Source organism: Mesoplodon bidens, assembly GCF_964165515.1.
Source record: "Mesoplodon bidens genome assembly, chromosome: 16".
NCBI lineage: Eukaryota > Metazoa > Chordata > Mammalia > Artiodactyla > Ziphiidae > Mesoplodon > Mesoplodon bidens.
In genome coordinates, this window is record NC_138173.1 from 75,728,700 (window position 1) to 75,749,751 (window position 21,052).

Genomic DNA, 21,052 nt, shown 5'->3' on the forward strand with positions numbered 1-21,052 from the left:
CAGAATCCCAGGAAGGTAGGAAGAAGGATTAAGAAAAAGAAGCTCAGATGCCTGTTCCTGGGCTTCCCCCTTGGAACAGCAACCCCTGGTGTTCTGAGTGCGACGGGCCGGGCCCTGTGGGTGCCCGCGGGGGCTCCTGTGCAGCCCAAGCCCCTTCCCAGAGTCCAGGCACTCGCCCCGGGCTGGACCTGGGAGCCCAGAACTGAACATAGATGTCCCTCATCACAGCACTGAAGAGCAGGGATGGGTGCCTAAAGGTGCAGGGGCCCCGGAACCTGGGCACCGCGGGGGCCAGTCCCAGTGACGTCATCAGTGCCGCGGGGAGGTGCTCCCTGCAGGTGGACTCTGGATGGAGAGGCAGTAGTCTGGAACTAGCACTTACCAAAGGCACCATTAGTCAAATTCCGGAAGGTTCCAAACGGCCCTTCTTCTGGTAAAATAAACATGCTCCGGCCCCTCATGTTGGCCCTGAGGCTGGGCTTAGCTTCCAGGGAGTAAACCGCCAGCCCCACTCGGGGGGCTGCCCAGCACCTCGGTGGGAGCACTGGTCCTATGCTGAAACGAGGAGGAGCCTCCAGGGCCCAGCAGGATGCCCTCGGCCAGATGCACGCAGGCACTGAGGCTCTGGAAAACCCGTGGGCACCCCTCCTGCTCTGCTGGGGCCTGGCTGCGGGGGTCTTTCTTCCCCCAGCTCCCAGGAGCACAGCCCACTGCAGACTGGAGCACCGGCCCCTCCCCGCCACCCACCCATCCCACACTCTTCAAAACAGATGCTGCACTAAGCAAGCGTGCCCAAAGCACGGGTGGGGGGAATGAGCCCGCCCCGAGCCCCGCGACGGCCACTCAGCACCCCGGCCCAGGCTGGCCCCTGTGCAGGGCCTGGACGCAGTGGCAGCCAAGGTCTCTCCCAACTCTGAGAGTCTGCGACCTGAATTAGGGTCGGGGAGAAAAAACCCAGCCACCACCCTATCTGCTGCGATTCACAGCTCTGGTTTTAATAACAAGTGGGCAGCAACACCCCCAAAGCTCCGGTGGTGCGAGGTTGTGGAGCACGCGCTAGGGCGGGGGGACCCGTCCTGCGGATGCCGGCCAACTTCCCTGGTGGGAGTCAGTGCTCCCTCCGGCCGACCTCACGATACCTAAGCGAGGTCAGTGAACCAGGGTTTCAGAGAGACTTTGCACAACATCTCCACACGCAGACAAGACACAGAGAGGTCACCTCCAAGGGCCGGGGACAGTGAAGTGTAGACAGGTAGGGAGTTAGGCAGGTGAGTGTGTTACCTTCCTTGTCAACGCAATTCATCTGTAAGCGTGTAATTAACGTTTAAATAATGGATGTGCTCAGCCAAGGACGGACCCAGAGGATTCCTGGAAATTTAGGAGCTGGCTCCAGCAAGCCCCTGGGCTGCAAGCAGCGGGGCCTTCAGGGTCTGGTCATTATATCCTACCTCGTGAAAACGCTATTACATGAAAACTAACAAGTGCTTGGAAACTTAAAAAATTAAATTCTTACTAAACATTGCTATTACCTTTATCAATAAAGATCTCACGTATTTTTAAAAAACCTCTAACCCCATCTCCCTTTATCACATCTCGACCAAGCGCAGCAGGCGCAGCTCCTGAGGGGCAGGGGCGCTGAGTTCAAATCCCAGCTCCACCACTGACCTGACTCTGTGGGGCCCTCCTTCCTCACCTGCAAAAATCTGCAAGATAATGTCATCTGCAGATCTGTATAGGGAGTAGGTCCCTGGAACAGCTGCTGCTGGCATCGTCACCACGGGGTCCGCACACCTCACTTCTAAGAGCGGGAAGCGGGAAGCGACACCGTTAGCCCCGCTCTCCTCTCCTAGTTTGCTGCAGACTCAGGCCTGGCCTGCCCTCAACAAGAGGAGAGGCTTGAATTCTGATTCTACACTTTCTGGCCATGGACCCCTGGGCAAGCCACCTCCCTTCCTGAGCCCCAGCTCCCTCGGCACCGACGGCCTTGTCCAGGGCCCTGGGGAGGACCGACAGGTGACAGGCCACATCCCTGGGCCAGCGTGGGAGCCTCATTCACGAGCCCGTTTCGACACTGCCCTTCTGCTGGCACTGCCAGCACCCCACCCACCAGAAAAGGGTTCCAGGGGTGGTCAGGGAGTGTGCCAGCTCCACCCTTCTTCCCCTGGTCCTAGACAGCTTGCCTCCAGAACTTTCTCCTCTGCACGGCCACGGCCTCGCCATACTGCAGTGCAGCAGGGCCCCAGAGCTGGTGACATGGGGACAGCCAGCGGTTGCGGTCCGGCTCCCCGTCCAGGCTCGGCTCTGAGCCTTCCTCCCGGCAGCCGGGCTCTTGGGGCTTCCGTGCCCTGGCCTGCAGTGCTGTCCTGCGTGGCACCCTCGGAACCCGCTGTGAAAGTGGGTGTCCTCCCCTTAAAGCTGGCCTGCCCTCCCCGAGGACAGGGGCTGCAATGCCCCCGCACGTGTAGCCTCACCGCCAGGGAAGGTGGAACGCGTAGGCCCAGAGACGCAGACGACCTGCAAGGGCTGGGCCTGGCCCACCCTGCCCCAGGCCACACCACTGACGACCACCCCACGCGAAACCAACAGCACGACACACCTACCCTGCTCTTCAATTAGGTGGGATGACTAAAATTCATGAGAGGCACGTCAGGCCCCATTTATAAGTCATGAGTGTCAGATTACAGGGGGCCCGGCTGGTGCCTGGAAAAGCGCTTCAAACCCAGGTGGTGGCTGCGTCTACACAGACTGCATTTCCGGTCTAGCTGTGGTTAAACCCTGCTTTGCTGTCACAGGTACTCGCCCGGAGAACGGTGAAGAAAGCGAGCACATATGCGTAGTCCGGAGACTGTGGGGAGGACCCGGGGACCAAAGGCCTCCGGCCAGGCCTGCAATGCAGGGCGGCAGCGAGAGGGGGCAGAGTCGGGCTCCCGGCGGAGGAAGAGGAAGAGCGAGTGGGGCTGCGGAGCAGCTGCTGGGCCCAGAACCCTGCCATCAAAGCAGGCAGCGACTCCCCCTAACCGTGCTGCGAAATGACAGCAAACTGCGAGGGTGCGTAAGTCTAGAGGGACTTTAAGGACATAAGTAATTTGGTTGAAACTGATGAAGCCTCACACCCTCTCGCCAGGCTCGGTGCCCCCGCCCCTCCTGAGTGGAGCCTGTGTGGCCTGACCCTTGGCTGTGCTGACCTTCTGCGGGCCCAGGGGCAGGGCTCTTCCAGCCGCGGTCAACAGCCCAGCACGCGGGTGTCCGGCCCTGACCGGCTCAAACTGAGGCTTAAACGCTTTCAGTTTCTGCGCATTTTGCATTGTGTGCTACATACACCTCCATTTCGATTTGCAGATAAAGTACTTCTAACAATCACTCCCAATTCAACATGATGGGTGGCAGTCCTTCAGGTTTCTTTCTGTGATGTTTCCATCAGTTTACAAGCTGTAAGATACACCTCACATCCTCTCTCCACTTAAACTGGGGGCAAACAACCTATACTCACCTCAAGACAAACCCCATCCACACACGATTTACATAATTTATTGATATATGTGTATGCGTTTCGTGTAAGATTTAAATAGCTAGTTTTTTAATGACAAAATTACCATCATCTGGGAAATATTTTGCTGGTGGACACATTCTATACGGATTGCTTTTAAGAGCAAAGAGTAGGACCTCCCTGGTGGCGCAGTGGTTAAGAATCTGGCTGCCAGCCCAGGGGACACGGGTTCGAGCCCTGGTCCGGGAAGATCCCACCTGCCGCGGAGCAACTGAGCCTGTACACCACAACTACTGAGCCTGCGCTCTAGAGCCCACGAGCCACAACTACTGAACCCCGTGCGCCTAGAGCCCGTGCTCCACAACAAGAGAAGCCACCTCGATGAGAAGCCCGCGCACTGCAACGAAGAGTAGCCCCCGCTCGCCACAACTAAAGAAAGCCTACGCGCAGCAACAAAGACCCAATGCAGCCAAAAAATAAATAAATAAAAAATTTTTAAAAGAACACTTCTAAAAACCATTCTTGCTTTACCACTGCTCGTGTGTGCAGTATTCGCAAAGGGCAGAATCGCTCAGGTTTCTCTGTAAATCACCTCCTTGGAGTGGCATAGAAGGCCTCCTAGGATCTGGCCCACCAGGGGCCAGAGCTCCCTCAAACGACTCTGCACCAAGCTCGTGCCACGCAGACTTAGTCCCAGCTTCCCTAACACACCACACTTCCCTCTACGCCTCTCCCTGCCATGCCGCTCCTGGAATGTGTCGACTCACCTTCGCTCACTGACCCCTACTTACTCTTTGCAACCAGGGGGCCCAGGGCCACGTCCTCCACACAGCTTCCCCATCCCCCGCCCCGTCTGTGCCTGGGGGTTGCCTCCTGTCCTGCTCCTGTTGTCCACACGCTCCCCTTGGACAGGGCAGGCAGCGGCCTGTATTCTGATGCCCTTCCTACTCTTCCTCTCCAGACCATGAATCACAGCCTTGACCCCAGGCCCCGTGAGCACCGGGCACGGCCTCGGCGCCAGCGTGCTAGATGACCTCCCTCCAGGTCTTCCCTGACCTGGGGGCCCTTCGATCGCTGGCATGAGGGCGCCGGCATCCCCCACACCGACCCCCAACTGCACGTGGCTCCACCTGAAGCAGAAGCCTCAGGCTGCTCCTGCCCCCCCGCACCTGGCACCACGCCCGGCACCCGGCAGGTAGGTGCTCAATAAGCGTTTGATGGAAGAACAACAGGCACAGGGCTCCTTGGGAAAAACGACTGCAGCTGACATTTCATTGTTTCTAAAATACAATGATCTGAAATACAAGGAAATCCAGACTTCCCAATGCAAACAAAACAGCCCTGCACAACAGTTTTTCAATTATCTCAGTCAAAATTCAGGAGACTTTGACAAACTCCTGCCTATGTATGGGTCCTCCCGGCATGCTGCCTGTGCTTTGGGGGGCACTGCGAGGGTCCCCCGGCCTGGGTGGGCGGTCACGTCAGGGCTCCCAGGCACCGACACACACGTGTGTCTGGAACTCTCGTCCACTGGAGAGAGCGGGCAGTCTGCCACCTGCCAGCCTGGGCCATGTGTCACCCTTCAGGCTTCCTTAGTCTCTCGTCAGCAGGAAATCCAGTTTTCAGTCAGATATTCTGTAAGGCCCATCCAGGGTTTTTTCACATTTGAAAAATGGGGGTAAAATATACATCGTGTAAAAGTCACCACTCTCGCCACTTGTAGGTGCTGGGTTCAGTGACATCAGGAACATTCCCACTGCTGTTCAGCCACCCCCACTGTCCCCCCAGGACTGAAACTCTGTCCCCATTCACTCACTCCCCGTGCCCCTCCCCCAGGGCCCTCATGGAAGGGGAATCACACAGTCTTTGCCCCTTTTCATCTGTATTGCTTCACTTAGACTGAAAGTCTTTCAAGGCCCATCCTCCAGCCCTGTGGGCGGCACCTGCCCCCTCGCTCGATGGCACTCCGGGGGCAGGGGGACAACGAGGACAGAGTCCAGCGCTCTCTACACAGGGAAGGACTGACTGCTGGAGAATCGTCCCCCAAGTCCCAACGGGAGTAGCCTGAGCACCCTCCCCCAACACCAGGGGACCTGCCCCTACCCTCAGGCCTGCTGACAGGCAACCCAATATAAGCCTCAGGCTGAGCCAAGTGCCACGCAGGGCGGGCAGGTCCAGGGGAAACCCGTCCCCAGAGGGAGGGCCTTCTGATAACATCCTCCAGGACTGTACAGCATCAGCTTCCAGCGATGCGAAAGGAACTGCTGGATGAGAAGCACAAGAGAGAAACCCCCCACCACCTGGAGGAGGAGGACGGCCAAGCCTGGTCCAGTTTTCGCTGAAAACGAAAAATGGAGGCATCAATGCAGAATTCAAACTCAAATACTCTGAGCTGTTCTCAGCCCAGCGACCGAATCCCCACACAGGGGAGGTTCCCACGCACTGAACAGCGGGGGCACGGAGGACGGGCTCAGAACCAGACGCCTCAGGACCCCCCGCCCGCTGTGACAGCGAGGGTCCCCACATGTCACGTCCCAGGCGTGGGCCGGCGGCCTGAAAGCCTTGGGCCCCGGGGACTGCAAGGCCTGTGGGCATCGCCTCGGCTTGGGCAACGAAAGCAAACACAGTTACAAGCTGGGCGCTGTGTCCTTCCCCTGGGCTCTGGTCCCCAGAGCCACCACTCGCGCCTCGACCACTTGCCCATTTCCCGGGCCTTCTGGTACGTGGCCTCCAGACTCCTTGAGCTGTCCCTCTTTCAGGCGACATGGTGGCCTGATTCTCTGAAAATAGCCAGTAAGTGACGCAGCTTCGTGAAATCAAGGAGTGCCGGGTGTGTGTATATATATATAGCTGATTCACTTGGCTATAAAGCAGAAACTAACACACCACTGTAAAGCAATTATACTCCAATAAAGATGTTAAAAAAAAAACAAAAACAGGAGTGCCAGGTGAACCAGAAAGGTATGCCTTAGGAATTCTTGTGGCACAAAGGGAACTGTTTGAGGGCAGTGAGGGGCTAGATCTGCTTTTACAAAACAGAAAGACCAACCAAGAGTGCCACCTGCAGAAGGCCCCCGGGGCGTCATGAGACACAAAGGGGATTCCTAGGAAGGCGGTGGGCACATCTGAGCTGCCGAAGTGCTGCAGAGTATAAAGCACACCTGTTGGAAGGTCCACGTTAGATGCGTTACGCAAAAGGTAACTCGCAACAGGTCACCTGTGGGCAGCATCGTGCTCACTCAAGGAGGCCACGGGGGACATGCGTTTTCACTTGGGATACAGCATGAACCTGCATTGCTCAATTCTCACCAAAGACTTGTGTTCCCGGGCGCTGCCCTGTGGATGTTGAACGCTAGCCTGAGTCAACAGCACAAGGAGCCACTGGGCGGGCCGGGCTGTAACCTCTAACTCAGGGTGGGGTGAGGGGGCCGGGGCTTGGGTTACAGAAGGGTGTTGATGCGGCGGGTGATTCAGTGGGGCTGCCCCCGGGTCACGTTCCCACTCTGCTGCAGCAGCGCTGGCCTCGGTCAGTTTCCCTCAGCAATCCCGGGAGTGGAGGAAAATGACTAGCACTTAAGGCACTTCAACTTCAAATGTTTTCTTTAAGGCACGCTTTTAAAGGGTAGGTTTTTCCCACAGGAGGAAAAGGTGAGGTTCAAGTTGGGACAAATCATATCCTAGGAATCCTGATTCACATTAAGCTAGGACAGAAAGTGGCAAAGTGTTTTAAGAAGAAAAACAGACATATACAAAATGAACAAAGTTTCACCCCTCCTGAAGGAGACAGACAGACTAAACCTAACCTTCCGCATAAATAACCCTACAAACCACTTGGTCATTCCCAGGCCATCACGGCATCCCCAAGTATCATCAAGCAGATTTCGAGAAATCGGCGTCTCACTGTCAAATGAGAGACCACAGGACATTCCTCTATGACCCTCCTTTTCCCTCCAGGACACTTCCTGAACCAAGAAGGAAACAGCGGGTGGGGGTCTGCTTCCCAAGGGAAAAGGCTGTCTGGGAACAGACTGGGTCAGCCCAGGAGGGCGCCTGCCCCTCAGGGAGGTCTGCTCAGGGCTCTGGGCAGGCTGTTCCCAGACTCTCAGAAGGGACCCCACGCTCCCACTTGATCCCAACTCTGAGGCCAGATTCATCAGCTGCACCTGAGGGCACACACACATTAATATGTACACATGCATACACTATACACATGTGTACATTATACACGCGCACGTGCACACACACAACACATGCACACATTATACCCATGCACACACATGCACATATTATACACACGCACACACACGGCGTGCAAATGACGGGCACCTACCTCCAGTGCCAGGCATGCAGCAGGAGTTGGTCTGTAGAAGCTCCTGGGCAGCCCCTCCCTTGCCCTCAGACCACCGGCCCTGCAGGAAGCAGGCACGGATGCTGCTATGCCTGCTGGGGCCTCTGAGCCCCCAGCCCCCAGCATGTCACACCTTCATCCTCTTCTTCACCTCAAGTTTGTGGGTCTTACCAGAACCCCCGAGACACTAACAAAACAGCAGTTTTTATAGATGCCCCTCTGACCTCCTTTACCTGATGCTTTGAGCCTGAAGCCTAAGAACATAGTTTTACAGGCCCGTCCAAAAGCTGCAATGTTTGACGAATGGTGGGAATCCAGTGTGTAACAGACGTGGACTGTCAGGAAGCGGGAGAGATGACGGTGATGCTGAAGGCACCTGTGGCCAGCCCCGAGGTCAGCGGGAAGCCTCCTGTGAGGGCGGAGCCATGGCGCCCCCCCCACCCTGGGGCTGGTGGGGAGGACACAGCTTCGGCCTGGAGAGAAAGCCACAGGCTTTCTGCTCTGACCTGGACCTGGGTTCTCTACCTGCCCTGGATGCTCTGCTGCTGCTGGAGGCTTGTCGCGTGTGTCACACGTGTGGGAACCTCCTGACGAAGGCGCACGAAACCGGCTGCCTGCAGGGGCAGCACCAGGTGCTGCAGGGCAGGAGGGGTGGCAGTCTCACTACCGTGACCACTGAACTTGGTGAAAATGCTGTATATTCAAGAAAGCAGAACTGAAGTTTTTGTTTTGTTTTGTTTTTGCGGTACGCGGGCCTCTCACTGTTGCAGCCTCTCCCGTTGCGGAGCACAGGCTCCGGACGCACAGGCTCAGCGGCCATGGCTCAGCTGAAGGCCCAGCCGCTCCGCGGCATGTGGGATCTTCCCGGTCCGGGGCACGAACCCGTGTCCCCTGCATCGGCAGGCGGGCTCTCAACCACTGCGCCACCAGGGAAGCCCAGAACTGAAGTTTTTAAAGGCACCGTCCCCTGCGAGGGAGGATGTGGAACCACGGCGGCTGCACTGGGCCTGTTCCGTGTCCTTCCCGAGCTCCCGGGTGGCAGTCAGGGGGCCGCTGGCCTGCAGTGTCTCCCACGAGAGGCGGGCGTTCCTCCCATGCGGTATTCTGTCCCCTCTGAGGCCGACCAGAGGTCTTGGCCAATAGGACCAGGGAGGGAGGGCTGTCCTGGCGTCACACCCACCTCCTCCTCTGCTGTCACGTGGGCCTTCCGTCCTCCACAGCCCAGCAACGTGGCATCGCCTTCTAGCACTGAGGGATGGCACTGCTGCCGGTCCAGAGGCTCTGGCACAAGAGGTGCTCATTGGAATCAGGGGCCCTCAATTCAGGTCCCAAACTGGCCGGACAAAAGCCTTCCTGCGGACGAGGCCAAGAGTGCTGCGGTGTCCTTGGTGGCGGGGCACACACTTCACGCCAGGGGCCAGCAAACACAAACGGTTTACAGTGTTCCAATTTAATTGCACTTACAGGCCTCCCTGGTGGCGCAGTGGTTAGAATCCGCCTGCCAATGCAGGGGACACGGGTTCGAGCCCTGGTCCGGGAAGCTCCCACATGCCACGGAGCAACTAAGCCCGTGAGCCACAACCACTGAGCCTGCGGGCCACAACTACTGGGCCCACACACCACAACTACTGAAGCCTGCACGCCTAGAGCCCGTGCTCCGCAACAAGAGAAGCCACCACACTGCACCGTGTCAGGAACCAGGAATAGATATTGGTTTCGCAAAAGAACCATCTCATGAGAATGAAGTTACCTGGTTTGTCACCTGCGGAGCTCCCTTGGTGGTGGGTGCCCCAGGTAACGAGCTGCTCAGACCAGTTTAGGTTTTCTGACCTGTCATCAGCAGGGTTGCTCCTGCCCTGGGCCCCCCGGAACCGCTGGAAAGAGGAATGAATGATCCGGCCTCCTCCAAGGGCGTGTGCAGAGCCCAGGCGTGTGGCTGAGGCTGGCTCCCCGGTACCTACCCCACCACCGCGGCCTGAGCTCACAGACGGACCACGGAAGTTAACTCTAACCTAAATACGGATCCCAGCTGTCATCCTCACTGCCAGGCGATGGGAACCTGGGAAGAGATGGTGGGGTTTCAAAGCGGCCGCCAGGAGACGGGCTCCTGAAGCACCCACACCCGCCCGGCAAGGCCGCCGACCTTCGGAAGGAGCCGTTTCGATTCCAGTGACACCCTCAATTATGAAAAGAATTATTCCAACCAAATAGAAAATACAGATTCTAACAAAGCCACTATCCTTCAGTATGCCACAAAATTACCAAGTGAATCCCAGACGACTTGAGATGAGCGGCCACGGGCTGGGATGCCCGCCACTGGGGAGAACCACGCAGCGGGGATGTGGCAGGACCTTCCCAGAAGCAGGGGAAGGGAACCTGCTGGCGGGTGAGGCGCACCCTGACGCCCCCCTGATGGGGCCCAGCACCCAAAGCTGTCAGGATCTCCATGGTCTCAGAACCAAGACCACGTGGGGCTCCGTTCCCTCCCGATTATAGAGTGTGTGCTTCACCTCCCGGAGGAGGACTCAGAATTCAGTGTCTCCCCCGTGAAGTGGAGCCAGCAGGGAGGGGACGAGCTCCCCACCTCAGTGCCTGCTGGGGACAACAGGAGCACGTGGGAACCAGTCATGATTCCCGGGGCCTGCACACTCCATGTATCCCCCGAGCACCACCTTGCGGCGACCACCCCCCGCCCCCATCCATCCTCCCGCCGGGCGGCTGTGGGGTGGAGGGCACCCCATCTCCCAGCCTGTGACCCCCCTGGTCCTCAACGCAGCGAACTTGACTTCCCTCAGCTCTGCTCACTGCGCAGCCCACCTGCCACAGCAAGCAGAGAAACGGGCTCTATTCGCGGATGGCCGTAAGACCACAAACCAGAAAGGTCTGTAACAAACAGTGAAACCTACAGCTTCCACTGCCAGGATGCTGAAGCTGAAACACAGGCCAGACACTTCAAGGTTTAGACACACCCGACTTCCCCCCGGTGGGTTCCCCCGAGGCAGGTGGACCAGCCCTCCCAGCCTCTGCTTCCTCACGTGGGATGGTGACTAATGCTGTCTCCATAGTACTTATGTGTGTGCTCATCTGAGTGGCTGGGCATCTCTAATGGAGACTGGCCACATCCGCTTAAAGGGCAAACACACGCAAGTGGAACGAGAGGCCATGCATATCAGCTCCGTTTGGGGTGGGCACTGACTAGTTCCCTAGTTCCCCACAGGCTTTCTGTGTCCTACACGCCAGCAGGTCCAGAGGCTTCGTGTGCCCGGGTCGGGGCAGGCCGTCCGGGACCGAGGAAACCAGGAGTCCGGGCTTTGACGAGGCCACGTGGACACGTCTGGCATCTAAGGCGTGTCACTCGTTCCTTCCTTCCTTCCACACACACACAGTGAGCTTCCCCTGGGCACGGGCCACTAGGTGAGCCCGTCTGAACCTGCCCTGAAAGGGGGCAGGGCAGGGTGGGGACCTGCAGGAACAGTGACGGGACGACGGCGCTGCGGGTGCTGCTCGGAGCCTCCCCGGGGGCGGAGGACACGCACACGCTGACCACAAGAGCCTGGCCCAGGGACGGGCTGCGCATCATCACATCTAAACCACCACTCACCGCAGAAGCGACGAGCAAGACAGGATCATCCCTCCGACAGAACTAGACGCCCAAGGGCGTCATATCTGATAAAGGACTTTTTAATAAAGAACTCTTGCAACTCATTAAGAAGACAACCTGACTGAAGTATCGGCAAAAAACGTGAACACACACTTCATCTAAGATACACAAATACCCACTAAGCACATGGAAAGCTGCTGAGCATCAATATTCATTAGGGAAACACAAATGCTGTCAAGGATGTGGAGGCTGGAGGGAACGGTCTCCTCTTATAAAGGAACCCTGGCACTTACCGTACGGCCAGCCGCCCACTCCGAGGTCTCTACTCATGAGAGATGAAACACAGGTCCACACAGAGCCTTGCAGGAGATGCTCAGAGCAGCTTTATTTAAAACAGCCCCCAAATGGAAACAATGCAAATGTCCATCAGCTGGCGAATGAATAGAGAAAGGGGGGTGGGCCCACTCAGTGGACTAGTAGTCAGTGCAGCAGGATGGCTGGCTCAACCACAAAAGCACTGCAGAAACCAGGCCATGGACTGTGTGATGCTGTTTATACGAATTTCAGAAAGGGCAAAACTATGACAGAGGCAGGCGGGGGGTGACGGGGGGTGTCAAGGTGGACTGACGTGAGGGGCCACTAGGGAGCCTCCTGGGACAACGAAAATATTCCTGGTCTTAACTGTGGTGTTGGTTCCAACTACAGACATGACATCTGTCTATCAAGGGGATCAAACTGTCCACGCTGAGTGGGAGAATACTGTTTCAGCTTTAATAATTATTAATATACAAAATCCAATAATAAACACCACACCTCTGGGCGTGATAGACAACTTTAAGAAGCTCTGACTCAGATCAGAAAATTCTGATTACTGTGTTGCCCCTAAGAGTATAATGAAAGTACAACTCTGCGAAACACACTGGCCGTCTGTTGTCTGCTCGCAATCCAAGCCCATCTAGGAACAACTCTCATTAAGCATCATTCCTTTAACCTATGCAAACAGCCTCTGTCTACAGTCCTGCTCTGCCCATGACCATGACCTGTGCTGTGTTTAGGGTCAATGACAAGGGTCACCTTCATGCCCTTTCGGTCACGGCCGCCTGTGATGACAATCCTCCCTCTTTCCATCATCATTTCTGGATGTTTATATGGAACAGACGTACCTGCGACTTTCAAAAGCTACATTTAATGTCTAGCCTGTGTATCATATAGTGAAATATATAATGCGTATTACCCTGGAATATCTAAAATAGATACAAGTCTCATGTAATACACGAAATACTCAAAACCAAACAATGAAGTGTGAGTTGTGTGGCAATTGAGACTCACAACCTGTAAAGTGTGAACGTTCCAAGGAGCTGTGTTGGTGCCAGGGTTTTGAGCCATAATACACATAACTTATCACCAAGGAAATGTGGAGATAAGAGCTCCCAAATCTCTACCTATTGTATCAACTTATTTCTCAGTAATCAGAGGTTCTGAATTCTGTATTTGTCACCATAACCATGGTGAGATGATCTAGAAGTTAAATAGTGGTGCCTGCCTCTGACCCCCTGAGCCTATCAGCCACACAGCTTTCATTAAGGCCTCAGCCCACAAACCCACAGCCCTGCGCATCAAAGGGACAAAATAAATGCTTGGTAAGATTAAGTGCCACCGGATGTACCCCATCCTGAGGTCTGGCCACAAAGGTGGTCTCCAAGCCTCTCGCCACACTGCCGCCCTGGAGCCGCCCACCCTGAGAGGCCTCCCCAGCCCGCCCGGGAGGAGGTGCCCCAGCCTCTGGGGGCCGGCATCTCACCCCAGCTCTTCTCCTCTCAGCAAAGGTGGGTCACTCCCTCACCTCCAGCACGAGGACTGAGCCGCACGGGGACAGACATGGCGCCCTGTCCGCCCCCAGTGGCCTGGCACATGTGGGCACCCGAGGAAGGTGAGCAGGGTAAAGGAGAGGTGATCAACACACGGATGAAAGAACAAAGAGTGGCCCACGCGGTGCACGCTCCACCACCCCCAACTCTCCAGAAAAGGTTCTTAACTCATCCGGGCCACGGGCAGCCTTCTCAGGCCTCATATTTTTAAACATGAAAAATAAAACACCCGGGATGCCAAAGGGAAAACATGTTGAAACACAGCAACCTAAACACTGAGAGGGACGAGCCTGCTCCTTTATTAAGGTGCCTGACAAGACAGGTACGGCACCTGCTGTGCTGTGAAATGCCCAAGTACATCTGCCTGCAGAGCGCCCTGACGCCAGCGCGGGGGCCCTTTCATAACTGAAGGAGCCGCAGGCTTCTCTAACTGATCTGCAGCACGCTGGGCCTTTTAGCCTGTGCTCTCTGAGCAAGAAACATTTTACCATGTTCAGAGAAACTGTCCTGTAACAGCCAAAATAAATAGATTTTTAAAATATTTTACTAGGCACATGTGGAATTCTAGAATGAAACATGCTTCTAAATAGTTTGGCCCCTTATCCAGTTGGAAAATTACAGATTTTAAAACTTCCTTAGACAACGGGGAAAATTAAATACCCTGGTCACATTTTTAGGGCCTAAGGCACCCCCGGTGGTAATCTGGAAGGGATGCCAGCGTTTTCACATACCAGGCTTAGTAATGCTAACCTGAGTGTAACCTCTGAGAATCCGAGTATTTCTGGAAATACCCATCATTCAGCCACCTAAAGTCCACAGTAAACTCAGATTTAAGTCGATAATAACAACAATATGATGATAGTAAAACAAAACAAACACACACAGCATTCTTTGGTGTTTTCTACAGCCAGGCCCTGTTCTGAGCGCGTGCGTGTCTCCTGCCCAACAACCCGGGCTGGTCTGCGACTGACCTCGCTTCACGGAGAAGGAGCAAGGGGCAGCGGGGTTCAAGGGCTCGCCCGGCTGGTGGCCGCGTCTGGAGGCACCTCGGGGGAGGTGAGCACACGCTGGGCCGGAGCTTGGGGACGCCACACACGCCCGAATGCCCAACCACCAGCTGGCCAGGGCCCCTGACTCCACGAGAGCATCCGAGGACCTCCCCCCCACCCCCACCCCCACCAGGGGACACGGGAAAGCCCATTGGAGGAGGCTGAAGGGAGAGGAGGCCGGGACAGCCGTCAGCCAGCGTGCGGTGCTCCGCGGGCCAACACTCACCGGCATGTGAGGCCCGGGGCCAGGACCCTGTGGAAGCCCAGGCGGCACTTACCGATCTGCAGCAGGATCGGCGTGACCAGCGCCGTCTCCATGGCATAACAGAACTCCCTGCCAAACATGACGGCCCCGTGCATCACCCACAGGCGCACGGGGATGCGGTCTATGGACCCCTCACTGACGGTCTCGTCGTGCGTCTCCGCCTCCGCGCTCCCCGGCTTCTGCAGGTCCGGCAGGGGCACCGGCAACTCCTGAACTTGCAGAGATTCTGAGTCTGCATTCTGCGGAGCCATTTTCATTACCACCAAAAATATATATATATATGTATATATATATATATATTTACTCTATCTATATAAATAATTCTATCATATATCTTTAAGGATAAATTAAGACGTCTTCTCTTTCTGCTTCAGTGTGTTCCTCCAGCAAGTAATAATACTTATATTCCTCTTTGTACAAACAGGTATCTCGAAACTTCTCACAGTCGGATGAGACACGCAGCAGAACAGAACGATTTTTGGTTGGGTTAAACATATGGCTTGCTGGTTTACTGTGAATTAGAGTTAAAAATCCATAAATGCCATTCAGTTAATACCAGTTTCATCATCATTACTGAAGAAGTGCTGAAGCTCCTTTCCTTGCTACAGAGAGGCGGGCAGGTGACACACAGAGGAAGGCCGCCGTCGCTCCCCATCGAGGGGCTGGTTGATCTGCAAGAGAGGAAAAGCCCTGCCCAGTCAGACGGGGCCCCGGGCCTCCCACCCCGGGATCCGGGCGCCCGGCACGTGGGGCTGGTCCTCCGCCTCTTGGAGACCATGGGATTCCGCTCCCTGGTGCTTACCCTAGGTCATCTGCGGAGAAAACAAAACCCAATTTTTAGAAGAACAACATTTTCCTGCATGGAATCAATCGTGGGGGCAGGATAGAGACGGGACAACAAAGGGAGAAAGGGAGACAGAATGAGAGCTCAGCGCTTATGCTCCTGGGCAGTGACAGCCCGCTGGGTGCAGGGACCCCGCCCAGGGAAGGGGCAGGTGGGAGGCTCAGAGTCCACCCTGAGGCGCTGGATGCCTGTTGTGGGCTGTCTACAGCCGTGGTCCTTGACCTGTTTGTTACGAAGCCTTTTGCTAATGAAAGGAAAGAGTGCCTCTCCGGGAAAAAACATATGTGCAACGCATGCCAAACACTGAGCACCACATTGAGGGGCTTGAAGACCCCCACCCGCACAGGACATTCCATGGGGCCCTGGAACCCGTCCCTCAATCCTATGTTTCCACCATCCCGGTACCTATGACCCAGCTTTGTGACGCTGTCTCTACCTGGATGAACACTCCACTACCAAGTGTCGATTGCCGAGAACCTAACTAGAAATGTCCCCTTAGAAAGGTTTTAGGAAAGCAACCATCTGCCCTGTGCAAGGCCAGAGCAAGCACGCAGGAACACCCTTGCTCTTCAGCACATGGCCTTCTGACGCGGCTTCCGTTCAACCTGGGGTGATATCACACAAAATGTGATTTTACATTAAGGTAGATCGGTAGCTGAGGTCTTACCGAAAATTTTCAACAACTGTTTTAAATAAAAATATTTCTGGTTAATATTCACTTACCCCAAGATGATCTTAACTCCTTCTCCCCTCCTCCCCAGAAAGGACCAGAAATCAAGGGGTAGCCTTCGCCGAGTGCCCTCCTCAGGGAGCCCTGGAAGTGATGGCGGGTCCCCGGCCTGACTGCTGGCACCGCTGAGCTGCTACCCTGGGGGTCCGGAACCCCAGCCTCACTAATCCACCATGCTGGGGTGTCCTCATGCTCTCTTTCCTTCAGCCCAAACTTCCCAGGGAATCACAGGTCCAAGTGATCCTACCTACATATTTGCTTCTTAGGCCCCAAGTTTAATGACAATTCCAAACTGCAGCCTTCACCTGAGATTTCTATCACGTTATAAATGTCCTCTACTGTATAATCAGTATCTGGATTAAAACCAGTGTTTCCAGGCTTCCCCGGTGGCGCAGTGGTTAAGAATCCACCTGCCGATGCAGGGGACACGGGTTTGAGCCCTGGTCTGGGAAGATCCCACATGCCGCGGAGCAACTAAGCCCGTGTGCCACAACTACTGAGCCTGCGCTCTAGAGCCCGTGCACCACAACTACTGAGCCCATGTGCCACAACTACTGAAGCCCGCGCGCCTAGAGCCCGTGCTCTGCAACAAGAGAAGCCACAACAATGAGAAGCCCACACACTGCAATGAAGAGTAACTCCCGCTCGCCACAACTAGAGAAAAGCCCGCGCGCAGCAACAAAGACCCAAAGCAGCCAAAAATAAATGAATGAATGAACGAAAGAATGAATTTGAGAAAAAAAGTGTTTCCAAACTGGCACCCTGCTACAATCTTTTCACAAACATTATCATGAAACTCTCTCGCATATACAATGTAAACAAAACGGTATTAAAACAGAACACCCGGCGCGAACACCTGCCAGCACCCTACGGTCCTCATTCCAACCCTGCCCTTCCAGTGATCCCCATCCTGAGACAAAAATCTCAGGACCTTCCCTTGAGTCAACCTGTCACTCTTACACCAAAACGGGGTCAATGGTTTTAAATGCCTTTTTCCACGAGATAAGATGGGTCGTTTCTATGTGAAGACAGAATATCCAGATGTGTCTTTAAAACCTCTATTGACTGACCAGCCGAACGACTGCGACTAGTTTTCTCAGAAATCCTACGGACTTAATTATAATCATCAAACCCTTCAGTTCTCTCCCATCACCCCTTGCACCACTGTGTATCTATCCTGAGACTCAGGCCCCAAATACAGCAAACTCTCCTAAGAGTCGTTTCAGCAACGGCTAAAAATTAGGCAATAGAGCTCTGTAATAGTGCACTCAAATTATTTTAAGGCCATGGGGCTCACCCGGGGCCAACCTGCACCCTTGGGGACCCTACCCTGGGTGATGCCTGGAGATGTTTTTGGTCGTCACGACTGGGGTAAGGGTTGCTGCTGAGGCTCACGGGTGGAGGTCAGGGATGTGCTCAGCGCCCTGCAGCGGCCAGGATGCCTCCCCAGCAGAGCATGATTGTTCCCTAAGGTTATTATTAGTCAGGAAAAAGGTTCTCCTAAAAATGCTGAAACCCTTCTCACACTCTGAATCAATCAGCTAGCCCAGAAGCTGCAAACTCAACTTCACTTTGAGTTGAAGTGAACTCACTTCCCTTTGTTTTCCTAAACCAGCCTCTGCTCAAAGCAGAACAGGAAGCGCAGGTGAGCTCAAGGCACTGGCTCCCCGAGGAGGGGTGGCGTCTAGTGTCAGGTTTATAAGCAGGAAGAGGTGCAACCTGTTCCCTCCCAGTCGATCACCTAGGGCACAGGTGATGGCATTTCCTGGTATTTATTTGCAAAGAGAAGGTGGCTAAGAGCCGGTGAGGGGCTGCAAAGGAAGCCCAGACGGCCGCCTGGCCTCCATCATGCTCAGGCTCTGGGTTCCAACCCCAGGCCTACGGCTGCACTTGCTGAAGGGCCTGCGGAATCGGCTAAAGATGGCTAAGCAAGAAGTCTTGATTTTACTGGGAAAGCCAAGGAGGTAGAGACCGAACCCTTGGGGAGCAAAGGGCCCTGCGTCCTTAGGAAAGCCACACACCAACAGACCACCAGGTCAGTGCAAGTGTGTCCCCTCTACAATGCAAAGCAAGTCACTACACCCGAGTCCCAAGTCACCACACCCGAGTCCCTCATGTTTGGGGTTCCCACCAAATTTCTAAGAATGGTCCAACAGTGGCCTCTGGAAAGAACGTGAGGGAGAGGGAGGGAGCCCCTGGGTGGATGCCTCCACTCGCAGGACTTCTCCAGGGTAGGGTGACCGTCTCCCTCACAGCCAGGGGTGGGCACAGCTGCCTAACCTGTCTGCTTCACACTCGGCATCCTGCTGGCCAGTCTGGCGGCCCAGGGACTGTGCACTTCCAGACGTACCCACTGGTCCCACTTTTAACCCCGGCCACGAGCACCGTGTTCTCAAATGGGGAGCCTGGCTGGGGTGGGGCTGTGACCTGCTGGGGGGCTTGTCCAGCATCCAGATCCTGCCCTGACGCTGTTTCTGGCGGCGGGGGGCAGAGGGAAGAACTCAGCCTTCAGGGCAGAAGGGCCCTCCACCCTCGCTGTGCCCCGTTTTCCCAATGGCCGTGCAGTTGTCTTGACATGATTTATTTAGAAGTCCACTCCCAGCACTTGGAGATTTCTCCCTTATCATCTCACACTGACTCCGTCTGCACTGGGTCTATATGTCTCGGTTCGTTCCCTGTCCTCTCCGTCCCGCAAGCCCATCTGCCCGCACCCAGCAAGGCACTATGCAAGGACAGAGCCGCCAGTAGGTCCTGAGGCCTGGGGAGCCACTTCCCTCTCGTAGCTTCTCTTCCCAGAGCTCTCCTTTTCACTCCTGCCTTTTTATTTGCAAGAGCTTTATGAGTGTGACCTTTAAGAGCTTGACTAGCTCTGGGGTGGGGGGGGGGCATATTGGTATTTTCAGCGAGATTCCACTGATTTTATAAATTAGCCCAGGGAGAACTGCCATCTTTAGGGCAGTCTCTCCATGCATGTATCCAAGTCCACCCCAGTGCCTTTCGGGAGGATGTCAAAATCTTCCTTCTACAATTTTGCACATTTCTTGTTAAGTTTCTTCCTAATTATTTTATCTTTTTTGTGGCCACTGTAGATGGGATTCTCTCTTCCTTTGTATTTTCCAACTGGTTGGTTTGCATATGTAAAGGGGAGGAGTCTTGTTCATTTCCTCAGGTATAATTTATACACGGTGAAAAGGTACCATTCAATCAGTTTTGACCAATTTATCTGGAGACACAGAACATTTCCAATGCCCTGGAAAGTCCATGTGAGTCCTTTCCCATCTAGTGAAAGGTAGCGATTTTTATACTTTAATTTGATAACCTAGTTCTTTAACTGAGTGAAAATGGGGGAAAGGGAGACTATAACCGAATAACAGCAAATCTAACCATTACCAAGATGCATCTAGTCCCCCGCTTACCTGGAGAACTGGACTCGCCCCCCGCCCGCCCCCGCCCCCGCCCAGTCTGAACTAAGCACAGCACCTGCTCGGGGCGTGGGACAGGGGCCCGGGGGCACGCGTGCACCTTTCCCGGGCTCTGAAGGCCTTCCCTTTATAGCCTCCCACCCTTGCTCTGTCTTGAGGGCCCCTCCCCACCAGCGCTCTGCTCTGCCCGAAAAGGGAAGGAGGGCAGCTCTGAGAAGAAGAAAAGGAAGGCGTGAGTGGGGTAAGGACGCCTGCGCTCAGGGTGTCACCACGCCCAGGGGACCGATCGGATACCACAAAACCAGATTTGCTGCTCGTGACATGGTGCCGTGAAGCAATCTTACAGCAGGCAAACTGTTTTCTTTAAGGAAGCTATTTCATACAAAGGCTGGTGTTGTTAACTATATAATATCTAAAGCCATGAAAATGCTCTCTTCTGAAGCACCTAATGTAAAAAAATGCCTAAGCTAAAGGACAACACACTGAAGCAATTTAAGGCGGATTAGCCTGCTCCTTCCTGAAAGCACTGGCAGCTGTGTATTCCTAAGGGCCTCCTCTTGAGCTGTTGAAAAGTGTGGAGAAGTTTACCTTGTGACCTATTCCGGTGTCTGCTCTTCAAAGAACCCAGACAACCTCTGAGACGGGTTTCGCTCTGGAGCCTGCTGCAGGGTCTGCCAGGCTGTCACTGACAACAATTCGGTTATGATTCGCAGGTGCACTGAGACAAGTGAAACTACAACTGTTCCAATCAACAACTTCCCCTACTGTCCTGTTTCTAATTTAAGGGTAACTGATGCCAAAACACGTGACTTCCTACAATTTGCTGTGTGGAAATGCTGGCTGTGTCACGTCATCAGAAAGTTAACTGCAGAATAATTTTTGACAGGCAACCCCAGCTTCAGTTACAGTGAAGAGGCTACATGACAATCACAATACGCCATGTGAATGCGGTAACGAAGGGCAGTGACCCACATGTGCTGGAAAATGGACGGAGAGGGGTTAACGTACATTTGTTCCCTTCACGGGCCCCCACGTGCAGGCGTGCGTGCAGCGTTCTGGGCGCGCGAGACGGGCGGCGCGTGCTGTGCGGTGCCTGGTGGTTTTGTGCACGCACCATTTAATACAGGCATCTCTACCCTCGAAAACTCCACTACAACTGCTAGTATCTTCATAAGACAACACCAACTATTAGCCTCAGCTGAGCCCATCTAACTTTCCTAACTTTCCGCAGCACACAACACTAACCTAGGATGACACAGAAGCCGGGGAAACCAGACAAACAGCTGCATATCACACAGAAGACCAGCTTTTGGACCAAGAGTTAAAAAGGTATAAAATCAAATCAAGCAAGGTCAAAGTATCCTTGATAAGAATGAAAAAACATTCTGGTAAATTTGTTTATAAAGTTATTTCCTCTTGGGACTTCCCTGGTGGTCCA

At 54.7% G+C, this 21,052-nt stretch overlaps 1 protein-coding gene across 3 annotated transcripts in view; it reads right to left on the reverse strand.

Moving 5' to 3' along the window:
• The window catches only part of SLC45A4 (solute carrier family 45 member 4), a 72,425-nt gene that overhangs the window by 16,660 nt on the left and 34,713 nt on the right, over positions 1–21,052 (reverse strand). For all 3 annotated transcript variants that reach the window (XM_081258588.1, XM_081258589.1, XM_081258587.1), the window contains exon 2: positions 14,632–15,289. In XM_081258588.1, the coding sequence (XP_081114714.1) occupies positions 14,632–14,875 (244 nt within the window). In that variant the 5' untranslated portion in view covers positions 14,876–15,289. The remainder of the gene's footprint in view (positions 1–14,631; positions 15,290–21,052) is intronic.